The sequence below is a fragment of the Engystomops pustulosus genome, chromosome 4, assembly GCF_040894005.1.
Source record: "Engystomops pustulosus chromosome 4, aEngPut4.maternal, whole genome shotgun sequence".
Lineage (NCBI taxonomy): Eukaryota > Metazoa > Chordata > Amphibia > Anura > Leptodactylidae > Engystomops > Engystomops pustulosus.
Genome location: NC_092414.1, coordinates 81376654 through 81402691, shown reverse-complemented (window position 1 = coordinate 81402691; position 26038 = coordinate 81376654). Strand labels below are relative to the sequence as shown.

Genomic DNA, 26038 nt, shown 5'->3' with positions numbered 1-26038 from the left:
AAGGGGACAACAACGGATTCAGACAAACCGCGGGATTTAACTTAAAAATTGTGTCGCATTCCAAGCACTTACTTGCACCGGGAACAAGAAGGTTAACTCCGGTGGACCTGATCGGGGAAGCGACACACGCAGGAAATTGGGCACACAATCATTGTGAATCGCGCCGGAATGCATGATCGACGGACACTCAGACACTCGGGAACTCCTGTGGCCGGGTAAGTAAATGTGCCCTATTGTTTTCCTTGTCCCATCCAGGAAAACTTATTCACTTCTATTTATGAAGACCCAGTGGCGTAACAAGACTCCAGTGGGCCCCAATGCGAACCTTGGATCAGGGTATATACCTAAACCCATATACCTAAATCCATGTTACCGGCTCCCAACCCACACATTTTACTTCAGAATACACATATAAAAAATATATGCTACACAGACATATGCACACGCATTTAATGGGTAAACACTGGCAATCAGTGCCAGAACTGATCGCAGGTGTTAGCCTGGCAATATGCAGCAAACACCCAGACAATATGGAAAAGGTGACGACGTAATAGTATGGCGGTTTGCAGCAAGTGGTTAAGTGCTCCTTGCTAGTTGAGTGGAGTACCTATCCCTTTCCTTGTCCTGTCTATCTTATCTAATATTTGATGCCCCTTTTCTTATTAAATGGTCACCTTTTGCTTTCTCCTATGTTCAATGCTTCCCTTCTCAACAAGCAACCATTATTTTAAGTAATTGCTCACTTTTTAAGTATACATCCCATTTTTACCCCCCATCTTAATAAATGCCTTCTTTTTAACACCATTCTTAATAAGTGCTCCTTTTTTGCACACTTTTTAAATATATGTCCTCTTTTTTGCCCCCTTTCTTATTATATTTCTCTTTCTTATGAAGTAGCCATCAACGCAATGACTTAATTCCGGTGCCAGTGCTGAGGCGCTTACGTCTGCGTTGTTGTAAATAGAGACAGAGCAGGAGTGCAGAAAGTGTATCACTTCCTGCTCTGTCTCAGATTTCAACTGTTTCAGAGGACACCACACAGTTGAAAGCTGCACTACAGACTAGCCGCAGGCTCGCGGCCTGATAACAACAGCGGTCAGGCAGCATAGTGTCTGACAGACACGCGGACCCGGGCAGCGGCTGTCACACAGTTCAATATACTGAGCAGTAGACAGCTGTTCTTCAACTGTGACAGCCGCAGGCAATGGGCCCCAACTTCCAACGGGCCTGATTGATACGCCCCTGTGAGCATCTCCTGGTGCGATGGTCTGGGGGTAGTCATTTTATATGATCAATCAATATCTAGTATTGGCACAAGGTACACTCACTGCTTAGCGATATGTACCTGACATCCTGCTGCATTGCCTCTCATGATAGGGTTTTATAATGACATTTTTCAGCAGTATGCTGTACTTCACAAGGCTTTTTTCACTTTTGCATTGCAAAGTCTGAAATCAACAGCATAAATTGACATGCCTCAGATTTAAAAAGAACACAGCACAAGTCACTTAACTCAGAATTTTAATGTAGGATATTGATGGAATTTGTTTAAATTCCATTCATTATTCTGCATCTGTAAATCTTAGCGCCATATGGTGATTACTCTGTCTTCTTTAACACATACCTGCTCTTTTCGATCTTCCTGTCATATTCTCTAATTTAGGGTTGCTATTTTTTCAAATCAACTGAGCTGAACAGCAGCAGGTTTCCTTTTTGTCCCTTATTCTACACAGTGGGGCTTATTTACTAAGGGTTCCGCGGATCGCATTTCCGTCGGACTTCCCGACATTTTCGGGATTTGCGCCACTGTGACAGGGAGCAGAGGATTGCGTTGCACGCAATCAGATTTTGCCGCAGCGGCGGCGGCTTGCGTGCAACAGAAATCGGGCTGTCAGACGATTCAGACTGATTCAGACTGAGCCCGGGATTTAACATTCAAATTGTGTCGCATCCAATGCACTAACATACACCGGAAAGAAGAAGGGGAACTCTGTCTGACCTGAGCGGTGGAAGCATCAGATGCAGGATATCGGGAGTACAATGTTAGTGAATCGGGGCAAGGTGCATTGTCATCGGAAAATGCACTCCAAGGTACCGGGTTAGTAAATGTCTCCCTTATTTTTAAATAAAAAATGCCTTTTTTAAAATTTACAGTCAATACTAGCCTGTCCTTAAAGGACATCTACCATCAGATTTACTTATCATTAGGAACATCTAGATTCATCTAAAAAAAAAAAAGTCTTTATAATTAATATGCAGATGATTATTTATGCATGCCCCCAGACTGTACTTTGCAACCTGGTCCCCCCTGTCACTTGCAGTGACAGCCGGTAACGTCACGATCGCTGTGTGGGACCAGGCTGCAAGTAGAGAGCCAGGGCATGCATAAGTAATCAGAAGGCAGAGCCAAAAGACTCTTTGGTGACATAGTCAGAGCACCTGTGGATCAAAGGCTTTTTTTTTTAGACAGCTCCAGGCATTCCTGAAGATAAGAAAGATGTTGCCATTCCTTAGAGTTAAGAACGACCATAAAAGTTTGGACAGTCCACCAATAGTAAATCTGATGGTAGATATCCTTTACTTCACTTATATAACCTATGAGATGCATACATTTTTATGATAAGTAAATTGTTAGTTGTCATGGGTGCCTTCCCGATCCATGTCACAGATGTGGCTCTCTGTGGTGCGGCTCTCCACGGCCCTAACTCACCTCTCCACACTCCTGTTTCCATCCCGGCTAGGCCGCACGCACGCACCTGCTCCTTAGGGTGCGTGTGCGCCAGCAATCGTAGATTTAAAGGGCCAGCGCACCACTGATTGGCGCTGGCACTTCGGGGTTTGCCATAAAGACCGGAGGCTCCCATCACTCCCCGCCGGATCTTTGCGCTCATATGCTGCAGAGAAAGCTCTCCCTGCAATTCCCCAGTGTTCCTTGTTTTGCGTTGTTCTCCTTTTGTGACCCCTGGCCTCCGACGTTTGACTTTGCATCTCCGCTCCTGCCCTGACTGCCTGCCTGTGGCTGACTTGGCTGCCACTGCCAGCTAGTCACACCTGTAGAACGACCTGGTGGCACCGTGCCGCAGCAAGACCATCCTGCCTTGCGTCTGGCTCTGGTGAAGACCAGGTGCCACTAAGACTCCAGTCCCAGTTGTCGGCTAGTACCATCTCCCGCGGTGGTTCAGAGGGTTCACTGACCCCGAAACCTGACATTAGGCATATTCATGTTTTTAAGCTTTTCCTGCTGGTATAAATCCTGCTCTGACATGGGTAGACAACATCTGTAGTTACAGTATCAAACAGCATGGACAGTGAAGCTTTTGTTCCTTTTTTTAGCAGGTATACCAGAGGATCTTGTGGATCTCTTCTCTTTGAGAAAATATGGGCAACATTCTCATCATAGTTATTCATGTGATCAGGGTACTTGCATTAGTGGCTCTAGAGGCATAACATAAACTTTTGGCTACTTGGTGTCAACACTAGTGGGAGCCTAGGAGCTTACTGCATGGATATGGATATTAGTGCCTTTGTTAAAGGGTTGTGAGGAGGGTTCTAAGGCCATGTCCTCTCTATACACCTGCGATAGTTGCTGGCAACTGCGGCACTTAAATGCTAGTAGCACCAGGGCACTGCCATCTTGGATGTGTGTGGTCCCCCCATGATTTCATCTTTTTTCTACGGCAGCCAGACCTTTATAAATGTTACCAGGCTTCTACATTTACAATGTACTTCAATACAGTGGTATTATGGTGTGCCCATTAACATAAAAAAAGATTCAGATGTCCCATATAAAAATGTTTATAAAAAGGTATCAAAAGTTCGGACAGTCCCTAAAATGACATCAGATAAAAAGTCAACTACCTGCGGAAAATGACACCTTTCCCAGCTCGCTGAACAGCAGTTTGAAAAGACTCAGTATATGGTAATATAGCAATTTTCTTTTTCTTGAAACATTTTAATTTTTTTTAATGGTATTAAAACATAACAAAACATATATACATGTTATCTAATTGATTGTACCAACCAAAAGAAAACAGGAGAAGTGTTATTTGGACCTCACATTGAGAGATGCGGGCTGGATTATTACTGGACCCCCACCACTTTGCGGATAAAGGGGCGCCCACCAAATGTGGGTTATGCAGGCAATCACAAGGGTGCCCGAATCGCCCACAGTACTAACGGGTCCGGCTCTCTGGGTGGTGCCCAGTAGATTTCAGTCTATAGCAGAGCAAGGGAACAATAAGTTCCCTGCTCTGTCAAAGACCATCAGAGCTCACACAAGAGCTGGCGGCGCAGTGACCTCACATACTACGTAGCCAGTGCCAGTATGCTGATACCGCGAGGGTAGAGAAGGAGGTTGGGGCACATTGGGGGACTAGGGGAAGGCGAGTACAATTTTTTACCTAGGGCTGTATATAGTTATTGTAGGGGGCTGCATATATTTATTATAGGAGGGGCTGTATATAGTTATTATAGGTGGGTGTATATAGTTATTATGGGGGTCTGTATATAGTTCTTAAAGGGAGGTGCATATTGTTATTAAAGGGAGGTGTATATGGTTGTTATAGGGGGGCTGTATATAGTTATTGTAGGGGGCTGTATATTGTTATAACAGGGGGCTCTATATATGTATTATAGATATTATAGGGGGCTGTATAGAGTTTATTACAGAGGGTTGTTTATAGTTATTATGGAGGCTTTATTTAATTATTATAGGGGGCTGTATATAGTTATTATAGGGAGTGTATATAGTTATAACAGGGGGCTGTATATAATTATTAAAAATGACTGTTTATAGTTATTGTAGGGGACTATATATAGTTATTATTGGAGGCTGGATATAGTTATTATAGGTGGTGTATATAGATATTATAGGGGACTCTATATATTATAGGTTCATTTATTCATAGGCTGCACCACTATATAACCTTCTTTCTCATTGTCAGTTCCCCTCTCTCTCACAATTTGCCTATCCATGTCCTCTTTTCTCCAACCTGCATCCTCAATCCCCCCCATCCTTCCTTTAATCAGTCTGGGCCTCCATGTTCCTGTCCCACTGTTTCTCAAGCCTGAATCCATCAATGCACTCCCTTTCTCTAGGCCGCATCCCCATGTTTTCTCTATTCTGGCTGGGAGTTTAGGACTGTCTTTAGTGAAAATGAAGTCCCTGGTGACAGGTTCCCTTTAACTCTAGTTTGTTTGATCAGGTAAACTTTCTGGGGTAGATTTATGAGAATTCTGGAGTAATTTGCACCTGAAATGCTGTGTGCCACATTCATAGATGGATTTAAACCATTTTAAGGCACTAAACTAGTCCAACTAATAGCAAAATGTACTAAAGTACAATTCCACAGTCTTAAACAACTCCAGATTACTGTATAGTCTAAATCTGCACTGGTCCATTCACCAACACTTTATTCAATCTCTGTCACTGTCGGAATGCCCTTCCTTCACACTGAGCAGCAGAACTAAACGGATTTGCTGAGCTCCGTTCAACTGCTCAGTGTTCTCAGCTTACTTGCGTGAAACCAGCCTCATTGAAGCCCTATTGCAGCCAAACTAGCCTTATTGAGGAGCAAATCCTCTTCAGACTTTAACGTAAACTTGTCAGCAGGAATGTGATTCATAGCTAGTAACAGGTTTCAATAGCCTATGCTATGCTGGCTTTAAAAATGCCTTAGGCAGCATTCTGAATCATTTCAGTACTTTATATAAGTTGAATTCCCATTACCTGGTGCCCTGCCAACAGCATGTGGTGAGTCCCAGGGGAGGGGCAGTTGGTAGGGCAGCTGCACTCTGTGTGCCTGTGTCTTCTCATGCATTCTTCCTCTCCTTCACACCATCCCCCTCTCTTCCCTGGCAACTCAATCGACATGAAAGGAAGTGGGGAGGGATCTGCATGACAGTGTAGGAGAGGAGACAACCAGGATGCAGCTGCCCCCTCCATAGGGACTCACCAGACACTGCTGGCACGGAGCCAGGTAATGTGAATTAAACTTCTATAAACTACTGAAATGATTGAGAATGCTGACAGAGGTATTTTTAAAATCAGCATAGCAAATGCTATTAGAACCTGTCACCAGCTAAAAATGACATTCCAGGTGTCAGGTTGGCTTTAATACATAATCTGCCCTACAGAAACCACTTTTTCAAGCAGTCTAAACTATTGTAATAAAATCTTACCTACCAAATTCACCAAAAATCTGAATATGGTAAAGGCAAATCTGCCAGTGTATCCAGAACAAAATGTTCCAACTTGTTGGATGTGTTCTTACAGCTTACTCACAAAGCATCTATAAGAAAGAGCAACAAGAAAGGACTGCTGCCAATCCATTGTGCAGCTATGCAGGGACGACAAGATGTTCTTCAGTTGTTGATAGAATCGGACCCCAAAGAAAGAGAAATTATAAATGAAAACATGACCAAAAGAGACACTCCTAGTCTGCCTCTCCTTGCTCTGATGAATGGCCACTTGGAGAGTGCAAAATGGTGAGAGATATTTATTACTATTAACATTTGTGGCACTTTTTTTTTAATATAAACTAATATAAACTATTATAAGGTGCAAATTTAGACTAGAAGGGTGAAATTTATCAAGACTGGTGCATCATAAGCAATGTTTCTAAGTATAGGATAAAAATTTATACTGTACAGAAAAAATCTTAAGCCTTTATAATAATATGCTTTGCTGCCCTGTAGACTACACTGCTCCGGGCCAGTTTACCTCAATTATGCGAATGGCACATGACGGCATCAGATGTATGGCATCTGAGTAGCATCCATATTTTCACATTGCCGTACACTTTTACGAGAGGCCTGAGCCACAAACAAGGACCTGCTTTGAGTTTTTTACAGTCTCCAAAAGGATCCCTAAAAAAATATGTCCATGTCACTGAAATTAATATGTCCGTCTGCTATCAGTTAAAGAAACATGCAAAAAAAAACTATAACATATCTGCCCTAACTTTAATTAAATAATTGAGACATGTATTTTTAATTCAAATATATAGTCCCTAAACTAGTATGATGTTCATTCCTTGGTTTATATACAGTGGAAGGTTTGTAGGCAACTTTTAAAAATACTACTAAAAAAAATTGCCTACAAACCTTCTACTGTTTTTTATAAAAAAAAAAAAAATTCTATTTTCAGGTTAATTTCAAATATGTTTCATTTTACAACTGGTGAAGATGTAGAATTACTATTCGACATGGTTTGCAGTAAAGACAGAAAGTAAGTCTGCTTATTTTATTCAAAGCAAGTACATTTACCTTACGCTAAAAAAAAAACCCTTCAACATTATAAAGAAACAGGCTGGGAAGTTACTGTAATACTATTAATTACAGTTGTGTATTGTAAAATGTCTTCTACTAAAACATTGGTTTCTGAATTTTCTGTACTTTTGTGCATATGAATTATTGATAAGAAAAAAGAAGGCTTTTTTTAATGGATTTACCTAAAATGTGACTAATGTAAAAGATCTATGAACTCCCGCGACATGGATGTAATATTATAACTGTTCATGGCATTGGTTCGGCCTCAACTGGAATATGCAGTTCAGTTCTGGGCAGGGGTCCATAAAAAAGATTGAATTTGTGTAATAGCCTGTCTCAAGAGCAGAGCACAGCAGGAACAGTAGAGAGGTTCAAAAAGTTGTTGGAAATAGGTCTTTTTCAACCGTGCTAGGTAACTTACTAAGATTAAGTCAATTTGTAGAAACTGTGGTTAATACTGAATTGTAGAATAAAAACACTTGAGGCTAAATGTTCTATAATTCTTTCTATGCAACTATGGAACACCTATTTTACCTAAGAGAAATATGATATATAATGCTTTTAACACTGATTTCTATTTAATTATTTGTGTATATTTCAATACAGCGACAGTAAGATGCATATTGTCAACTTCTTAATAAGACATGGCTTGAATGTGAACAACTGTGACAAAAATGGGAACAGGTAAGAACCTTCCTGAGCATATAGTAAGGTACAGATTTATTATAGGTCATAGTAACTAAGAATGCACCGACATAAATGTGGTGGCCAGGGCGAATGTGCACCAGAGTGATGCCACTTTATAGAGATTAATAACACATTGATGTCACTTTAAGGGGATCATAAACACTGATGTCAATGATGCCGGTACAGGAAATATACCGTATATATACCAAGTTTTTCAGCACAAAAATTGTACTAAAAACCCTAACTCGGCGTATACTTGAGTCTATTAAAAAAAATGAACACTGTTCTCACCTTTCCGATGCCCCCCTCAAGAAGTCCTCTTCTTGCTTCTGTGCATCTTCAGGTCCTTTGGGTCCTCTTTGTGTACTTCCGCTTCTCTTCGGCTCCTCTTTGGGTTGTTCGGCTCATCTACTGGTCCCCTTACACAACTCTGATTACTCTGTATGATACAATAAGCCATGCACCTGTGTGACGACATGTGACAGATTTCTTTCCAGTAAAGATTGAATGACAACAAGTAGATACTGAAATACAGGAAAATTTAATAACCTTTCTGTATACAAACAATAATATTTATTTGCTGAAATGGGAACACATCTATAAACCAACTCGTAAGTTATATACACGTAGATTAAAGGTGTAAAAGAGTTAGCACCCAGATTCGGCCCCTCCTAAGTCTAAGTTAGGAATTGCAAAGTTATTGTATCACAGTAGTTCTATGGCTTTTCATATTCTTGTCTTTCAATATATTTTCTCCTAATCACCTAAGCCTTAGATATAGCGTCTTTAACTGAAGTTTTAAGTCCCATGCACCCACCCACATACACAACGACAGTATTATATCCCTGTCTTACATTTTTCATATCTAGTTTATGACACATAAAAGAATATCTATTCTAAATCAAAGAATGATTTTACAATAAAACCTATGCATAAAAGTTAATGTGAATGTTAAGGCATCAATGTATAATTTGGTTTTCATTTACTGACAGCCCCCTGCATTTAGCTGTTCTCCACATTGAAAATTACGATATTGTAAAATTGCTGCTGTCATACAAAGCGGAAGTCAATGCTGTAAATAAGGACCTCAACACTCCTCTCTTTACTGCCATCAAGTCATCAAATTTTCATGGAGCCAAACTGTTGATGGACTATGGTATGGTATACTTTGTCTACGATATTAGATCATTTATTGCACTGTGTGAACATGCAGTATACCTTGAATACTGTGCAAAGGTAAAGTGCCCAATGGCGGACTAAGTGTCCGATGGGCCTCTACAGCATCTAAACCAACATGTGCCCGAATGTTAGGACTTAAGTACTACTCTACGTCCTCTATATACTCTATATACTCTTATATACCATATCCTTCACACATGCCCCTTCAGTATCTATATAAGTAGTTCCTACACGTGCCCCCCCGGATAAATAGGCAGTCCCCACACATGCCCCCCCAGTATATAGCTAGTCCCCAGCAAATGCCCCTGTCACAGAATATCCTGATATGCTCCCTGCAGCTGCGTCCTCCTCCTTGCACCAGGGCTTGTCTTAACCCCTTCCCGACATTTGACGTAATAGTACTGCATGGCGGGAGGTGCGTTCCCGCAAAATGCAGTACTATTACGTCAAGCTTCTGGCCTCGGCTCCTGAACGGAGCCGGGACCAGAAGCTGCGGGTGTCGGCTATATATTATAGCTGACACCCGCCTCTAACACCCGCGATTGGAGATTTCTCCGATCGCGGGTGTTAACCCCGTGATAGGGGCGTTTCGCAAGAAACGTGGCGCTTACCGGGGGGGTCCATGGTTCCGACCGCAGCCCCGGGACTGCCGGTGCCCGGGGCTGCGCGATCCTCCTTCCGTGAGCCGGGTCCTGCCTTCTGGCAGGACCCGGCTGTAACACACTGAGCATGCGCAGCATGCTCAGTGTGTTACATTACACAGTGTAATACATCTGTATTACACTGTGTAAGGTAAAGAATAGCTTGAACAAGTGATCAGTGGATCACTTGTTCAAGCTAACCTGTAAAAGTGAAAAAACACAGTTAAAAACATTTAATAAAAGCATTTTTTAATAAAAAGAATTAATTAAATAAAGTTAAAGTCCCCTAAACACAAACATTCCCTATATTCATGCAATAAAGTGAAAAAAACACAAAGTCGCCAAAAACCCCACATATTTGGTATTGTCGCGTCCGTAACAATCTGTACAATAACTCAGAAACATTATTGGGCCCGCTCGGTGAACTCCGTAAAAAAAAACCCCAAAAAACTTGCCAAAAATGTAAAATTTTCATAAAATCTCTTCACAAAAATGTTCTAAAAAGTGATCAAAAAAAGTTATGTGCGCCAAAATGGTATCAATTGAAAGGACAACTCAACACATAAAAAATAAGCCCTAAACCAGCTCTGTCAACAAAAAAATATTAAAGTAAAAAGAAAAAATGCAAAAACAAATGAGATTTCCTCTATATTCCTTTTTTTCCAGTAAAATTGTAAAAATAAATGAAAAACTATATAAATGAGGTATCACCGTAATCGTAGTGACCTATAGAATAAAGATAATATAGTATTTTTAGTGTATGATGTACGACCCCCAAAAAAAACAAAAAGAAAGGAAACCAAAATTGACAATTTTCTTTTCACCCATACATTCAAGAGTTAATAAAATCTCATCAATAAGCTAATGACCCACTAAAATGAAGTATTTGTAAAGTGCATCTCATGTCGCAAAAAATAAGCCCTTATATGTCCAAATTGCCAAAAAAAAAAATAAAGATTGTATAGCCAATAAAAAGTGACAATGCATAATCTTCTCTGAATGGCGCAGCTTCCCTTCGATGCCCTGACGTGTGCCCATACAGCAGGTTACCACCACATATGGGGTATTGTTATACACAGGAGAGATTGGGTATCAAATTTTGTGGAGCGTTTTGGTATTTTATCCACTGAGAATTTGTACATTGTTTGAAAAACACATTAATTTAGCCAAAAAAAAGTACTTTCAAAATTGTATCCGATTTTGTTTTAACCCCGGTAAAACAATTAAAGGGTTAATAAACTTCATAAAAGTTGTTTTATGTACGTTGAGGGGTGTAGTTTATATAATGGGGTAATTTAAGGGGTTTTACTTTTATTTAGGCCTCTCAAAGTGATTTGAAACCTGAGCAGGTCCCTCAATAGCAGGATTTTGCGGTTTTTATGAAAATGTGAAAAATCGCACCTAACGTTCAAAGGCCCATAACATCCTACAAAAATAAGAGTGTGCATAAAAAACCATGTCCACATAAAGTAGACATTCGGTTAATGTTAGTTATTAAGTTTTTTTGCTGTTATGACTATGTGTGGAAAAAGTAGAACATTTTGAAGTTTGAAAATCGAGAATTTTTCCAAATTTTCACCAAATATCTGATTTTCTCATAAATAAATGCAAAACATACCACCAAAATTTTTCAACTAACATGAAGTACAAAGTGTCACGAGAAAACAATTTTAAAATCACTTGGCTATGTTAAAGCGTTTCAAAGTTATAACCATTTATAGTCACACAGGGCAGATTTGAAAAAATGAGCCGTGTCAGGAAGGTGAAAAGTGACTTCAGCGTTAAGGGGTTAAATGTATGCCAGCATCCTCCTCTCTATGATTGATGAGTGTGCCTGGGTGGCCTGCGTCCAGTGATCAGTGCTTTGTTCGTCTGGTGACAGGTTCTCTATAAATATTTAATACCTTTTACACTGTTAGCCATTGGACTGTTTGAATGTCACATATTATAGGCAGCAAAGGTACAATGTGTCTGGTATACTTAATGCATGCAATATAATTCTACAATTATTATTAGTCTAATAACTATGATGTTACTCTTCAGGAGCAAACCTAGACTATCAAGATAGAGAAGGGCTTACTGCCTTTGACCATATAAAGAACATTGATGATTGGATCGCATCTGGAATTTTCAGTGATGAAATAAATGAATTATTACGAGGTACAACCATAAAGTTATAGCACTGCCATGCAAGAGATGTATTTTTCCTTTTTATTTTAACATAAATGTGTTCATTTATACTGATACAAAAAGACAAGTGACGTCCCCTGCCTTATGTTACTAAGCAACTGCAAAAGTGTGTCTTCTCTATTGTATCTAGAAATGTTATGCAACATATTACCTGAACTCTACCTAAATATATCAAACTGAGCTGAATGACCCTCAACTGCTCTTAGAAGGCTTCTATGCTTTTTACAGATTGATCTGTAGTTCTTGTACTATAAAATGTATCATAATTTGCTCCCTAAATGTCGGTGTGGGGCTACTGGAATGACTATAACTATATATATGTATATGTATATGACAGCAAGCAGAGATCTAGAAATCTGTGAGGAACTGATACAGAACCTGTACTGGAAAATTGTGTAACTTTTCATTGCACAAACAATATTAATTACTTGCTGAAAGTAATTATTTGCGAAACGCCTACAGTCCGTATGGAAGAAAATTACTAGGCATAGACATTTAGAAATAAAACTTTAGGTACGGATTGAGGATACTTTTGTTCATACCTCCTTCCAGTATTACCTTGTTTATCTTATAGAGAGCTTGAGGATGCTCATCCGACAATATCACCCTCATTGCACTAAATTTTTGAGAGGTTAACGGCTATCTCCTTTTCCTTCACCTACATATCCTATCTTACAAAATCCCAAGTACCCACCTAGTCTTAATGATCAAGGCTTTAGAACATGGTTGGAAGCAGGTCACTTTAGAGCAATGGTTCACTTTAGGGAATATAATATCACAACAATCACAATATAGGTGTCAGAATCATAGGTAGTGAACCCACTGGACTACTGCAAGCAATGACGTAAGCCGACACCTAGGGGCAGAATCTAAGTGGCACCCGGTTTTCACCCAAGTCCACCACAAAGCGGGTTGGAGGTCGCTCCACAGGCGCGACTACGCTTGCGGTGGTGGCCAAGGCAGAGACAAAGTCATGGTCAGGCAGGAGATCAGGAAGGGTGACACAGGATCGGAATCAGGAACAAGGCAGAAGTTCAGGGCTGGTGGCAGAGGAATGAAGTCAAGAATGGGAATCAAGGTCACAATCACTATAAGTACACAATCTGAAACTTTGAGGCTTTTCTCTCCCTTTACATTCCTCCCTTTAACCCCCAACCTGCCCTTTTTTGGTGTTTGTAAAATATTTAGTGTTTATCATGAAACTAAGTATTCCACAAAAGCAATGTAACATTTTTTTTAACTGAGCATATAAATTATATTATCTTTAAATCTATCATTTGTTTTCATGCATTGTGAAACAAACATACATTGAGAATTCTGTAGCTATACTGATGCAGAAACATATCTTTAATCCCTGAGTGGTTTTGCTCAAAAAACAATTATAAAATTCAGGACCCTGGGAAAGCTGAGTTGCATGCTGGCTGCAGTTCATAAACACATTACACAAAGCTTCCTGAACTGAGCTGTATGAACTGAGAGCATATGAGCTGGATGACTCATATACAGCACCTTGGGGGATCGTGCAGCGATTGATTACTTCTGCCTGTCAGGGACAACACAGTGGATAATTGGGGTAAGAGGAGAAGCACAAGCAGCCACAGGAGCTGCAGAGCCTCATTATCATAATTTTATATTTGTTTTTTCAGCAAAACCACTCAACTCAGGGATCAAAAAGCAACATTAAAATGTTTCTGCAACATTGTAGCTAAGGTATTCTCAAGGTATGTTTGGTTTGCAATGCATGAAAACAATCTGGATCTATGAGTAAGTGTCCCTGGTTTATCATGCTTGATTTTGATGTTAGATTTCCTTTAACAAATGTTTGATATTCATATGATCAGTTATGGAAAATACTATATTGCTTTTTTGGAATAAATAGTTTCATAAATGTAAGGAGCTGGATATATGCTATGGTGAAACAAAGCCATATTTAGTATTTTTGCACATCAGTCATTTTCTTCCATGTGGAGTAAAGGCATTTTGCCGAATTTTCTAAATTGCTAGTGGTAACAAAACAAACACTTTTACTAGAAGCTGGAATGTCGTATGACATATGTTAACTGGAGCCCAAGTAAGGCCCAGTTCACATTATTATCCGTGGTGTCCATCACTAAGTTCTGTCTTTTTAACAGTAGAAATAAGACTAGACATATAACTATTTTTATCATTATAAATAATGGATATGTAACGGGGGCTTTAGTTAACAGTTAATGTGTCCATTATTCTTGTCCATAACAGAACAGAGTAACGTAAGGCACTGTTTGTGGTGAGAACTTAGCCTCGGATACATTAGGTCTCATGTATCAATGCTGTACATGCAAAGGTTGCACATATTTTCCAAAGCAAGCAATTAAAACTTAAAGAATTTTATACCAGTTTTAAAGTAATCCCCATCACAGAATAAAGCAGAATTTGTTGGGACCCTTCATAGTCACCATAAAAACACTCCAATTCCCCCATCTGAACAGAGTGGCAGGTCAAGCATGATCACTGACAATAACAAGTAGCCCAGCATAGCATTTAGTTATTTCTGGCAATACATAGAGTTGTGATGAGCTTGCTTAAATTTGCTTTCTATTCGGTCGGGGAATGGAAGACCCATTTTTTGATATCTTGCAGTCTAATTGACTGGGTCCCAACAAGCAGCAAGTTGTTCCCTATACAGTAGATAAAAGCTCGTGGCAACCATTTTATTTAATGCCGTTAAGAAAATGAACAACCAGACACCAATGCTATAAATCTATCTTACAGCTTATGATCTACGTGAGTCCATTCAACTGGTCAGACAAGTTGCTGACCGAATAAAAATCATGAAGCAACATAAAGGAAATGGATGAGACCGTCTTATGGATTCCTTCAACATTTAGTAGATTTGATGCATCATAATGAATATAATTTCTTGTAGGTTTTCTTTTGCAGTTTTAAATTCAGGCGAATGAGTTTCATTTTCATTATGAAGTATAACAGAATGTTATTTTTAATACAATATTGAAAAAGAATAAAAGAAACCTGTAGTAGGTCTGGTTTGTATTTTGCTTCTGTGGTAAGTTAATGCAAAGCTAAATTCTAAATTTCTTTAATGTTCTGATGTTTAGAAAAGTCAATGTTTGCTTTAAAGTGCACCTCTTTACTAGAATACACCTGTAAGAGGTTGCATTGCGTGCTGTTATGAGTGATGATGTGCCCTCGTCCCCAGCTAAATTTGGAGGGAAATTCACCTTGTCTCTTCAAGATAACCTAATTTGCACCTAGTAACAAGGCCAAATGTTTTCCTCTTCCCCCCCTCCATGTTTCATTTACCCCATGAATAGAAAATCTTAATTGATTGACTTTGTGTAACCAATCATTTTTTCAGTGTGTCTCATGTCTTTTAAATGGTTTCTTAGGACAATGTCAAAACTATACTTCAAAGCCAGCCTTGTCATAATTCATAGCTTTCAACTCCTTACTTATGAATCTATGATTAGGATTAGTGATGAGCGAGTATACTCGTCCGAGCTTGATGCTCGGTCGAGTATTAGCATACTCGGACCGGCTCGTTGCTCGGACGAGTATTTGCCCTGCTCGATAACGAGCATTAAATTTAAAAAAAAAAAAAGTAAAGAACAGTAAAAAAATACAATTAAAACATGTGCAGAACATGTGCAGAATAGATTGCAGATGTTCGCGAACATCTGCGATCTGTTCCGGAGACACGCGTGCAGAACGGTGTTCTCCGCAATAGTATTCGAAGAACAATATGTGTAGAGAACAACTTGCAGATGTTGTCAAACATCTGCAAGTTGTTCTTCACACATATTGTTCTTCAAATGCTATTGCGGAGAACACCGTTCTGCACGCGTGTCTCCGGAGCAGATCGCAGATGTTCCGGAGACACGCTTGCACGGTGCAATAGTATTTGAAGAACAATATGTGTGAAGAACAACTTGCAGATGTTTGACAACATCTGCAAGTTGTTCTCTACACATATTGTTCTTCGAATACTATTGCGGAGAACACCGTGTCTCCGGAGCAGATCGCAGATGTCCCGGAGACACGCTTGCAGAACGGTGTTCTCCGCAATAGTATTTGAAGGACAATATGTGTGAAGAACAACTTGCAGATGTTTCCAAACATCTGCAAGTTGTTCTTCACACATATTGTTCTTCAAAAACTATTGCAGAGAACATCGTTCTGCACGCGTGTCTCCGGAACAGATCGCAGATGTTCGCGAACATCTGCAATCTGTTCTGCAGTGTTCTTTCACTCTGTTCTTTTAGTGAAAACATCTGCACTGAACAGTGCTCATTCAGTTTTTAATTTTACTAAAAAATGCTCGGGTCTCCCATTGATTTCAATGGGGCTCGTTACTCGAAACGAGCACTCGAGCATCAGGAAATGTTCGGCTCGAGTAACGAGTACCCGAGCATTTTAATGCTCGCTCATCTCTAATTAGGATCATTCAATACTTTGATTCCCTTCAAATGAAATGTATATATACGATAATAACAGAAGTCTAATGAATCTGTTAAAATGTCTATTGATTTTATTGGGATTTTGATGGTTTCAGTTATTGCCTATTTGCACATCTATTAGGATTTGATTATTATCATTTTAGTGAAAAATAAAAGTGTGTAATAAATGTAAAAAACGAAATAGATGCAGTCCCTGGATTAGGTACAAAATAGGTTCTTTAGATTTGTTCTTCAGCTGATATATTTTGTAATTTTAACTACAGATAAAATGTTTTTAGTCCTAGTGACAATTGGAATTTCAAAATGTTGTGCTTTGGTGGGATAAAGGTTGATCAACAAAGCTTCATTACAGACACCTTCAAGCTGATCATTGCAGCCTGGGACAAAAGTAAAGGATCCAGAGAGCGTCACCAGAGGTCACAGTGGGTAGAGAGGCCCATATGTAACTAGGGGTCGTCTGTAAGTCGAGTGTCCTTAAGTCAGGGACCACATGTATACCAATTTCTAAGACATGTAAAGCAACAAGAGTTTGGAGTGAAAATATTCAAACCAGAATTGTATCTCAAACAAAACTCATCAAAGCTTTAGCTGAGAAAGTCTTTAATAATTTACTAATCTCTGCACAATATTTTAATTATTTCTGGGGTTTCCGGATTTGTTACTCAATATTTGCAAAGCTTCCTTAAAGCATTGGTGAGTGTGGCTCTGCACCATTTTACTTTCAGCTTCTTTAGAACTTTACTGCCAAGTCAAGCACTTGACATGCATAATTTAATGTAAAATATGCTTATCAAAATAAACAAAAATAAACTGGCATGTGAAGACAAGAACTGACTGCAGGATAGAAAAAAAAATAAACAAAATAAATCCATGTTATAGGAATTTTCTTAATATAAACTTATGGAGCACATATGCTTCATTTCTGTGATGGAGCTACATTGCTGAGCTGGCACCACAAAGAGGTAAAATTCATGCTGCTGTCTGCACCATTTACTGTAGATTCATTGTACCGCTTATGGTACATTTATCTGGTAATTGTAATATGTTCCAATGCTACATTTAACCATCAAGAAAATTAATCTTCTATCACAAAAGACTATTGTGTTACATCTTTGGATAACAGCTCCACAAATATTATAGTGCATAAAAAACCATGTGATTTGAGAGTAACAGCTGATGCCAAAGCTGCTACCCGTATGCATGATCTCTCCTTTGAATCTGATAAAGGAAGGAAAGAAACGTGATTACTCCAACTTAATATAATGAGAATCGATAGATAGTTTAGCTGGGGTTTTAGAGGATTGATTTATTCTTTGTACAATTTGTGCTTTACAGTGTCTAGACTAGTACATTGCAGTTATATTCTCCTTCCTACATTTCAAAAAGTAAAAATATTGTCCTAGAATTGTCAGGGCCTAAAAGTAAGTCCCTGGTACATATGCAGTGACGAACAGGCACAATAAACCTACACAGACATCCCAGCTTCTGCCTGGGATGTCTGTATCCTCAAATCTGCCTCATCTCACCATTAATATCTTTCCCCAAACGTGTTCTCCCTTTGTCCATGTTGATCATGCCCACTACCATATGGCACCGCCCACCATCACTTGGTCCCAACTTCCATGGATGCATGAAATGGTGAGAAGATCTGAAGTTTCCCACACAGAGCTCACTGCTAAATTCCCCATGCAGTGAGAGGGACAGCATTCTGATAACGGCAGGAAGTGAACAGGGAGAGTACTTCCTGTCTGCTCAGGCTGAGATTTGAAGACACACTTAGCTGTCAATCAAAAGAAGGAGTAAACCTGACTCTTCTCTTCAGAAGTTGACATATATCTATTCATTTGTATATCATAGAAACACCTGTAATTAAGGTACAGTGCCTCAGTGCCAGTTTATTTTAGATGATATTGGGAGAATCAATCAGAGTTATTATCCAAGTACCATCCAAAATCACATTCCCAGAACCACTTGGATTTCAATAAAAGACAAAAAGAGAGAACCATAGTTTACCCCATTTTGTCACCTACAACCCACATCTTGAAGTGCTAAGGGAAATTACTCCTCTTCTGTGTTATTCTAAAAACATTGGGGCAGATTAACTTACCCGGTCCATTCGTGATCCAGCCGTGGGTTCGCCGACGCTGATTTGTGTCTTCCAGCGATTCACTACGATAGTGCGCCCGGTGTCCACCAGGTGTCGCTGCTGCGCTGAAGTCCGTCAGAGTTCACTGGAGTTCACCAAGCTAACCTGGGTGCAGGTACGTGTGTCAAGCGACACAATTTTTTTTAAAAAACACAGCGGTTTTTAGGAATCCGTCAGGATTCGGGGCAATTCAGGGAAAAACCCGGGGCAATTCAGGGAAAAACAGTAATATTCGGGAAACACGACGGAAAAAAGCGATTCGGGCCCTTAGTAAATGACCACCATTGTTGTTAGGAGTTCACTCTCCTCTTTGGCAATAACAGACACAAAAGATGTACAGTAAAACCTGTCCAAACATATTATCTAATTTTAACAGCAGGCTCACAACTTTATGATCGTGAAGTGCTTTGCCTGACACAGCACATAAAAAACATTTTTGTATCTTAAAATGATTTAATTTTCATTTTTCAACCATATAGTGTTCAAGTCTACGGTACGGCACCCCCTTCACTTCATTTCACTGGTGTGAAGGTGGCAGATTGTGGAAAATTATCGCAAGTGCTAGCAATAAGCTACCATTTATTTTTATTTCAGGGCTTCTTCGCTACTGACGTGGCGCAGAGGCCCTGATAAATATCGAATGAGGCTATACCAGCAAGTTAGGCTCCAACCATGCACAGCCCCTAATACAAACTAGGCCAAGAAATATAAAGACTCCCTTGAAAATAATACCCAGTGGCCGTCATTACTACAGTTTTCCCCACCCCATACATATATTAGTAGGTCATTTAGATACTGCAAGAGATTGCGACATGGGTGAACAATTCATTGGAAAAAATCTCTTACAATTACATTTCAAATGTGCTACAAGCAGCTACCTGGACAAGAATGACTCATTGCAGGAAAATGCTTTAGTTATACATAAGAGATTGGGGCCAATAACTCTAGGGGGACATGTATCTTTATTTCTGTTAGTCAAATTGTCTCATTTTTGCAACTGTTGTCATTTTTCCAACTTTTGACTGCGTTTTTCAAGTACACCTTGGTCTGCACTTTGTGCAGTGTGCCCTATGTATCTTTGTTTTCCACATGTTCCGTGCGACTTTTCACTTATGTATCACTTTTTTGCACCTCATAGCAGATGCGGCCCTCATCATACATAAGGCGCAAATAAGACCTGCCATATGTGTTAGGATTGGTACACAAAAGACAGGGGATAGTGTGCCCTGAGCTTGCCCCAACCTCTGTCCCTTCCTATAGCCCCCCCACGCTAAACCGTGGGGCGACTACTTGAAGACTCGAAATATTCTGGGTAAGTGTGGGAAGGGGAACACAAACAGACTGACAAACATAAAACATAAAAGAATCGTAAACAAGCCGGAGTCACAACTAGAGGGTACGTCAAAAGCAGAATCAGTAAGCAAGAGTCAAAGTCCAAAACTAGCCGAGTTAGCAACAATATAGATACAGATACAGAGCAATACAAACTAGCAGCAACCAGGTGGAGAAAGGGATTTTCAAACACTGGCACTGGTGACTAGTGAAGCTGCAATTTATGCAGCCAGAACTCCACCTCCAGAACCTGATAGGTGCTGGACAGCATCTGGGAATTAACCCCTCATGGTGCAGAAACAACCAAGCACCAAGCAGAGGTTCAAAGTCCCAGCCACTCCTAGACAGCGCGAGATCTTAGCAGCCGCTGCCCAGGACGAGAGGTGGAGTTTGCGCGGATACGCGCCGGGGTTCGGAGAACGCTGCTGGTACCACCAGAAGAACCAGAAGTCCCAGCAATCTCCCTAGCGAACCTGACAGTACCCCCCCCCTGACGGGGGGCCTTCGGACCCCTAGATCTTAAAGATGGCTTCTGAGGGTAGGTCTGATGAAATAACCTGAGTAACCGTGGAGCATGAACATCTCTAGCCGGAACCCAAGACCTATCCTCAGGACCAAAACCTTTCCAATGGACCAGGTACTGCAGGGAGTTACCTACCCATCTGGAATTCACCACCTTTTCCACCTCAAATTCCAGATTCCCCTCCACAATAGATGGAGAAGGAGGGTCAGAAAGAGGCAAAACAGGCTCAACATAGCGCTTCAGAAGACTCTTATGGAAGGTGTTATGGACCCGCCACCCTGCTGGAAGTGTAATCTTGAAGGAAACCGGGTTAACAATATGAGTAACAACAAACGGACCCACAAACCTGGGCGCAAACTTCAAAGAGGGGACCTTCAATTTAAGGTTTTTTGTTGATAACCACACTTTATCCCCCACCACAAACGTATCAGATTTAGTGCGCCTTCTTTCAGTTTGTTGGACCATAGAATTTTGTGCCCTCTGAATATTCTCCCGAACTTGTGACCAGAGCGAGCGCAACTTGGATGTAATGGCTTCCGCTCGAGGAATATTAGAGACAGGCACAGATGAAAAAGAGAAACGTGGATGAAAACCATAATTGCAGAAAAACGGAGATACCTGTGTGGACGAACTACAGTGGTTATTAATAGCAAATTCTGCCAACGGAAGGAATTTCACCCACTGGTCCTGACTGTCCGAGACAAAGAGTCGCAGATATTGAATCATCTCCTGATTCATTCTCTCGGACTGACCATTAGACTCAGGATGAAACGCTGAGGAGAACGACAGATTAACTTCCAGTCTAGAACAAAATGCTCGCCAAAATTTGGAAACAAATTGTACGCCCCTATCAGACACAATATCATCTGGTATACCATGGAGGCGTACAATGTTCTGTATAAACAAATCAGCCAATTCTTCAGCTGAAGGTAACTTTTTTAATGGAACAAAGTGTCCCATCTTGGAGAAACGGTCCACTACCACCCAAATCACTGTATAGCCTTGAGATGCTGGCAGATCAGTGACAAAATCCATTGACACTTTAGACCATGGCCTGGTGGGAACTGGAAGCGGAAGAAGAGGCCCCTCAGGACGTCTCCTGGGAGTCTTTCCTCGCGCACAGACCTGACAGGCTTGGACAAATGCGTGCACATCATTAGTCATGTGAGGCCACCAGTAACTTCTCTTTAAGAGATCCAAGGTACTCCGCATTCCCGGATGACCTGCCAATACTGAGCAATGCGTCTCCTCCAACACTCTCAAACGACAAGAAAGAGGAACAAATAATTTGCCTTCCGGAAGGTCTTTGGGTGCAGATTTTTGTCCTGCTAAAATTTGAGAGGAGAGGTGGGAGGAGACAGCTGCCAACACAACACCTGGAGACAAAATATTACTGTCCGTAGTCGCTGGAAGCTCAGGAGTCCCGAAGCTACGGGACAAGGCATCAGCCTTCACATTTTTTGACCCAGGTCGGTAGGTGACCACAAAATTAAAGCGAGAGAAAAACAAGGCCCACCTAGCCTGACGTGAGTTCAAACGCTTAGCAGTATCCAAATATACTAAGTTCTTATGATCTGTGAGCACAGTTATCGGATGAAGAGCTCCTTCCAAAAAGTGTCGCCAGACTTCAAATGCCCACTTAATGGCAAGGAGCTCTCGATTACCAATATCATAATTCCTCTCACAAGAGGAAAACTTTCTAGAGAAATATGCACAGGGCCTAAGTCTGGTGAGAGTGGAGGACCCCTGAGACAACACTGCACCTACTCCTACCTCGGAGGCATCAACCTCCACAACAAACGGTAGAGAGAGGTCAGGTTGAACCAAAACTGGGGCTGACGAGAATGCCGCTTTTAAAGTTTCAAACGCTGAGCAAGCGGCAGGGGACCAGTTGTTTGGATCAGCACCCTTACGGGTTAGATCCGTGAGGGGTTTGGCGATCACAGAAAAGTTCTTTATAAAGTTCCGATAATAGTTAGCGAAACCTAAAAATCGTTGTAGGGCCTTAAGATTGGTAGGCCGAACCCAGTCCGTGAGCGCCTGAACCTTACTCGGATCCATCTGTACATCAGAGGGAGTCACAACATAACCTAAGAAGGAAACCTTCTGGACGCAAAAAACACACTTTTCCAGCTTAGCGAAGAGGTGGTTTTTGCGCAACCTGGTAAGTACTTGGCGGAGATGTTGCTGGTGAGAAACCATATCAGGAGAAAAAATCAAAATATCGTCTAGATACACCACCATAAACACACCGATGTAATCATGAAAAATGGAGTTCATAAAGCCTTGAAAAACCGCTGGGGCATTACTCAAACCAAAGGGCATAACCAGGTATTCAAAGTGCCCCAAAGGTGTATTAAATGCGGTTTTCCACTCATCCCCTTCTCGGACCCGAATCAGGTTATAAGCCCCTCTGAGATCTAATTTAGAGAAAACTTGGGCCCCAGAAACCTGATTTAAGAGATCCGGGATCAAGGGGAGGGGACCTGAGTTTTTTACCGTTATCTTATTTAATTCTCGATAGTCAATACACGGCCGTAAACCACCATCTTTTTTCTCAACAAAAAAGAACCCGGCCCCAGTGGGCGACTCAGAGGGACGAATATGTCCGATTGCCAAACTCTCATCAATATAACTCTTCAGTGCCTCCCGTTCTGGTACCGACAAGTTATATATACGACCCTTTGGCAATCTAGCATCAGGAAGAAGGTCAATTTTACAATCAAACTCCCTGTGAGGAGGAAGGACTTGGGACAAGGGTTTTGAAAACACATCTGAGTAGTCCGAGAGAAAACCTGGAAGACCCTGATCTTCCGTCACTACTGTACATAGTGAAACTCTGGTCAGGTGCTCCTTACAGAGAGGACCCCAATGAACCAGCTCCAGAGTTTCCCAATTAATTACCGGATTATGGATCCGGAGCCAGGGTAGACCAAGAATGACATTTTCAGACAGGTTTTCCATAACTAGAAAAGAACACCATTCTTCATGCATAGCTCCTACCATAAGCTTTATCTGCGGGGTTCGGAATTTGATCAACCCTGCCTGTAGAGGGGTCAAATCCGCACCCGACATCTGGATAGGAGTGGACAATGGAATCAATGACATGCAAAACTGAGAGACAAAATTATAATCGATTAAATTAGTCGCAGCACCTGAATCCAAAAAGGCGCGACCAGTGCAGGAAACAGACTGAAACTTAACCGTACAAGGTAAATACATTCTAGACACAATAGGGAGTACCTGAGCTCCTAAGCAGTCCCCCCGACTACTGCTTAGGAGCGGAAGTTTTCCTGCTGCTGCCTCTTGGAACAGGTGTTGATCTGATGATCAGGACTTCCACAGTAGAAACAAAGATGGCGTCTTATTCGATGTTGCTTCCGCTGTGCAGGAGAGATGCTATCCAGCTCCATGGATTCCAATTCTGGACTACCTGGAGACGGACTGGCCGCTGGCTGACAGTCCGAGGACACCCGAGGTGATCGCCTGGATCTTAGGCGACGATCAACTCGGATGACCAGAGTCATAGCATCATCTAATGTCTGAGGCTCGGCATAAGCTAAGACTAAGTCCTGTACTCGGTCTGACAGTCCGGACATAAATTGGTCTTTTAGGGCGCAGTCATTCCATTGAGAGTCAGTCACATACTGTCTGAACTGGGCACAATAATCTTCTGCTGTCCGTTTTCCCTGACACAGAGATCTAAGGTGGGAAACTGCAAGTGCTCGGCGGTCAGGTTCGTCATAAATCTGGCCTAAAGCAGAAAAAAAAGCGTCAAGAGAAGAACGGGATGGAGAGTCAGGTGGGAGAGAAAAAGCCCAATTTTGCGGATCCCCACGCAACAGGGAAATTACCACGCCCACCCTTTGAATCTCTGTGCCCGATGAACGAGGGCGTAAAGAAAAGTAAAGTTTACAGCCCTCCCGAAATGAAAAAAATTTCTTACGGTCACCAAAAAACACGTCAGGGAGAGGAACCTTAGGTTCAGGCGTGGGTGGCAGTGGATCCTGCGGTGATGTCTGCCGTGGAACCTGCATAGATTCCTGAATTTGGAGACGGGAAGCTAGATCCTGAACAAGCTGAGTTAGGGTCTGGACCTGAGCGACCACAGCTGACAAAGGCTCCATGGAAGGAGAGAATGTAGCAGGTCGGATACAGGATGCAGACCTATGTGTGGCCAGTGTTTCTGTTAGGATTGGTACACAAAAGACAGGGGATAGTGTGCCCTGAGCTTGCCCCAACCTCTGTCCCTTCCTATAGCCCCCCCACGCTAAACCGTGGGGCGACTACTTGAAGACTCGAAATATTCTGGGTAAGTGTGGGAAGGGGAACACAAACAGACTGACAAACATAAAACATAAAAGAATCGTAAACAAGCCGGAGTCACAACTAGAGGGTACGTCAAAAGCAGAATCAGTAAGCAAGAGTCAAAGTCCAAAACTAGCCGAGTTAGCAACAATATAGATACAGATACAGAGCAATACAAACTAGCAGCAACCAGGTGGAGAAAGGGATTTTCAAACACTGGCACTGGTGACTAGTGAAGCTGCAATTTATGCAGCCAGAACTCCACCTCCAGAACCTGATAGGTGCTGGACAGCATCTGGGAATTAACCCCTCATGGTGCAGAAACAACCAAGCACCAAGCAGAGGTTCAAAGTCCCAGCCACTCCTAGACAGCGCGAGATCTTAGCAGCCGCTGCCCAGGACGAGAGGTGGAGTTTGCGCGGATACGCGCCGGGGTTCGGAGAACGCTGCTGGTACCACCAGAAGAACCAGAAGTCCCAGCAATCTCCCTAGCGAACCTGACAATATGTCTCAAAAATTCACCAAAGAAAAAAAAACTATGATACATGTCCACCATAGAGTCAAAAGAAATTTGGACATTTATGATGAGGTTTCAAAAGATGATGTGATGACTTAAAATACCAGGACAGGCAAATGTTTCCCAGATTGTTGAACATGCAAATAGAGAGTCTCTGAATGGAATTTAGACTTTGGCTGGTTATGCCTATGTTTGTGGTGACCCTTCGATTGCTGGCAGCGGGCGCCGCAATGTTGGCTTAGATCGTCGCTCCCTGTGACGCCATCAGGGAGTGGCGATCTGTTACTATGGCAGCCTCTGGTCTTACATAGATGCAAGGCTGTCTTTTTTATCACATTTTCTACAATATATATAACATCACTGAGAAGTAAAATTTGTTACGCAGAAAATAAGCTCTTACAAAGATCTGTACATGGAATAAATAAAAAGTTATGGTTTTTTGAAGGTGAAGAGCGAAAAATGAGTGAAGAAAAACTGTGTCCTTAAGGGGTTAAATACATTCAGGGACACAGTTAATAATAAGCATTTTAACATTTTATCTTCTTTCACCAACATCACACATTTATCTTTTCTTGTATCACCTGAAAGTACAGCTATTATCCCCCAATCACAACACATTTATGTTCCATGAATATGTTCTAATAGCTGACACATATTTGTTAGCTTTTATTTCATTTCTCAAGGGCACATTTATAATGTTTGTATGGGTATTACATGCCACAGTAACTATTGGACAATGTGAGAATCAAGCCAATAAACTTGTGAACATTCTTAGTCATAACAAAGTCTGAG

The 26038-nt window shown here is 41.2% G+C and overlaps 1 protein-coding gene across 1 annotated transcript in view; it reads left to right on the top strand.

The window, feature by feature from the left end:
* The window catches only part of LOC140128460 (uncharacterized), a 137597-nt gene extending 122667 nt beyond the window's left edge, over positions 1-14930 (top strand). Inside the window, exons 23-28 of the mRNA XM_072150167.1 lie at positions 6275-6486; positions 7148-7228; positions 7876-7953; positions 8949-9112; positions 11820-11936; positions 14718-14930. Of these exons, the coding sequence (XP_072006268.1) occupies positions 6275-6486; positions 7148-7228; positions 7876-7953; positions 8949-9112; positions 11820-11936; positions 14718-14803 (738 nt within the window). The 3' untranslated portion in view covers positions 14804-14930. The remainder of the gene's footprint in view (positions 1-6274; positions 6487-7147; positions 7229-7875; positions 7954-8948; positions 9113-11819; positions 11937-14717) is intronic.
* The last annotated feature ends 11108 nt before the right edge of the window (positions 14931-26038 follow it).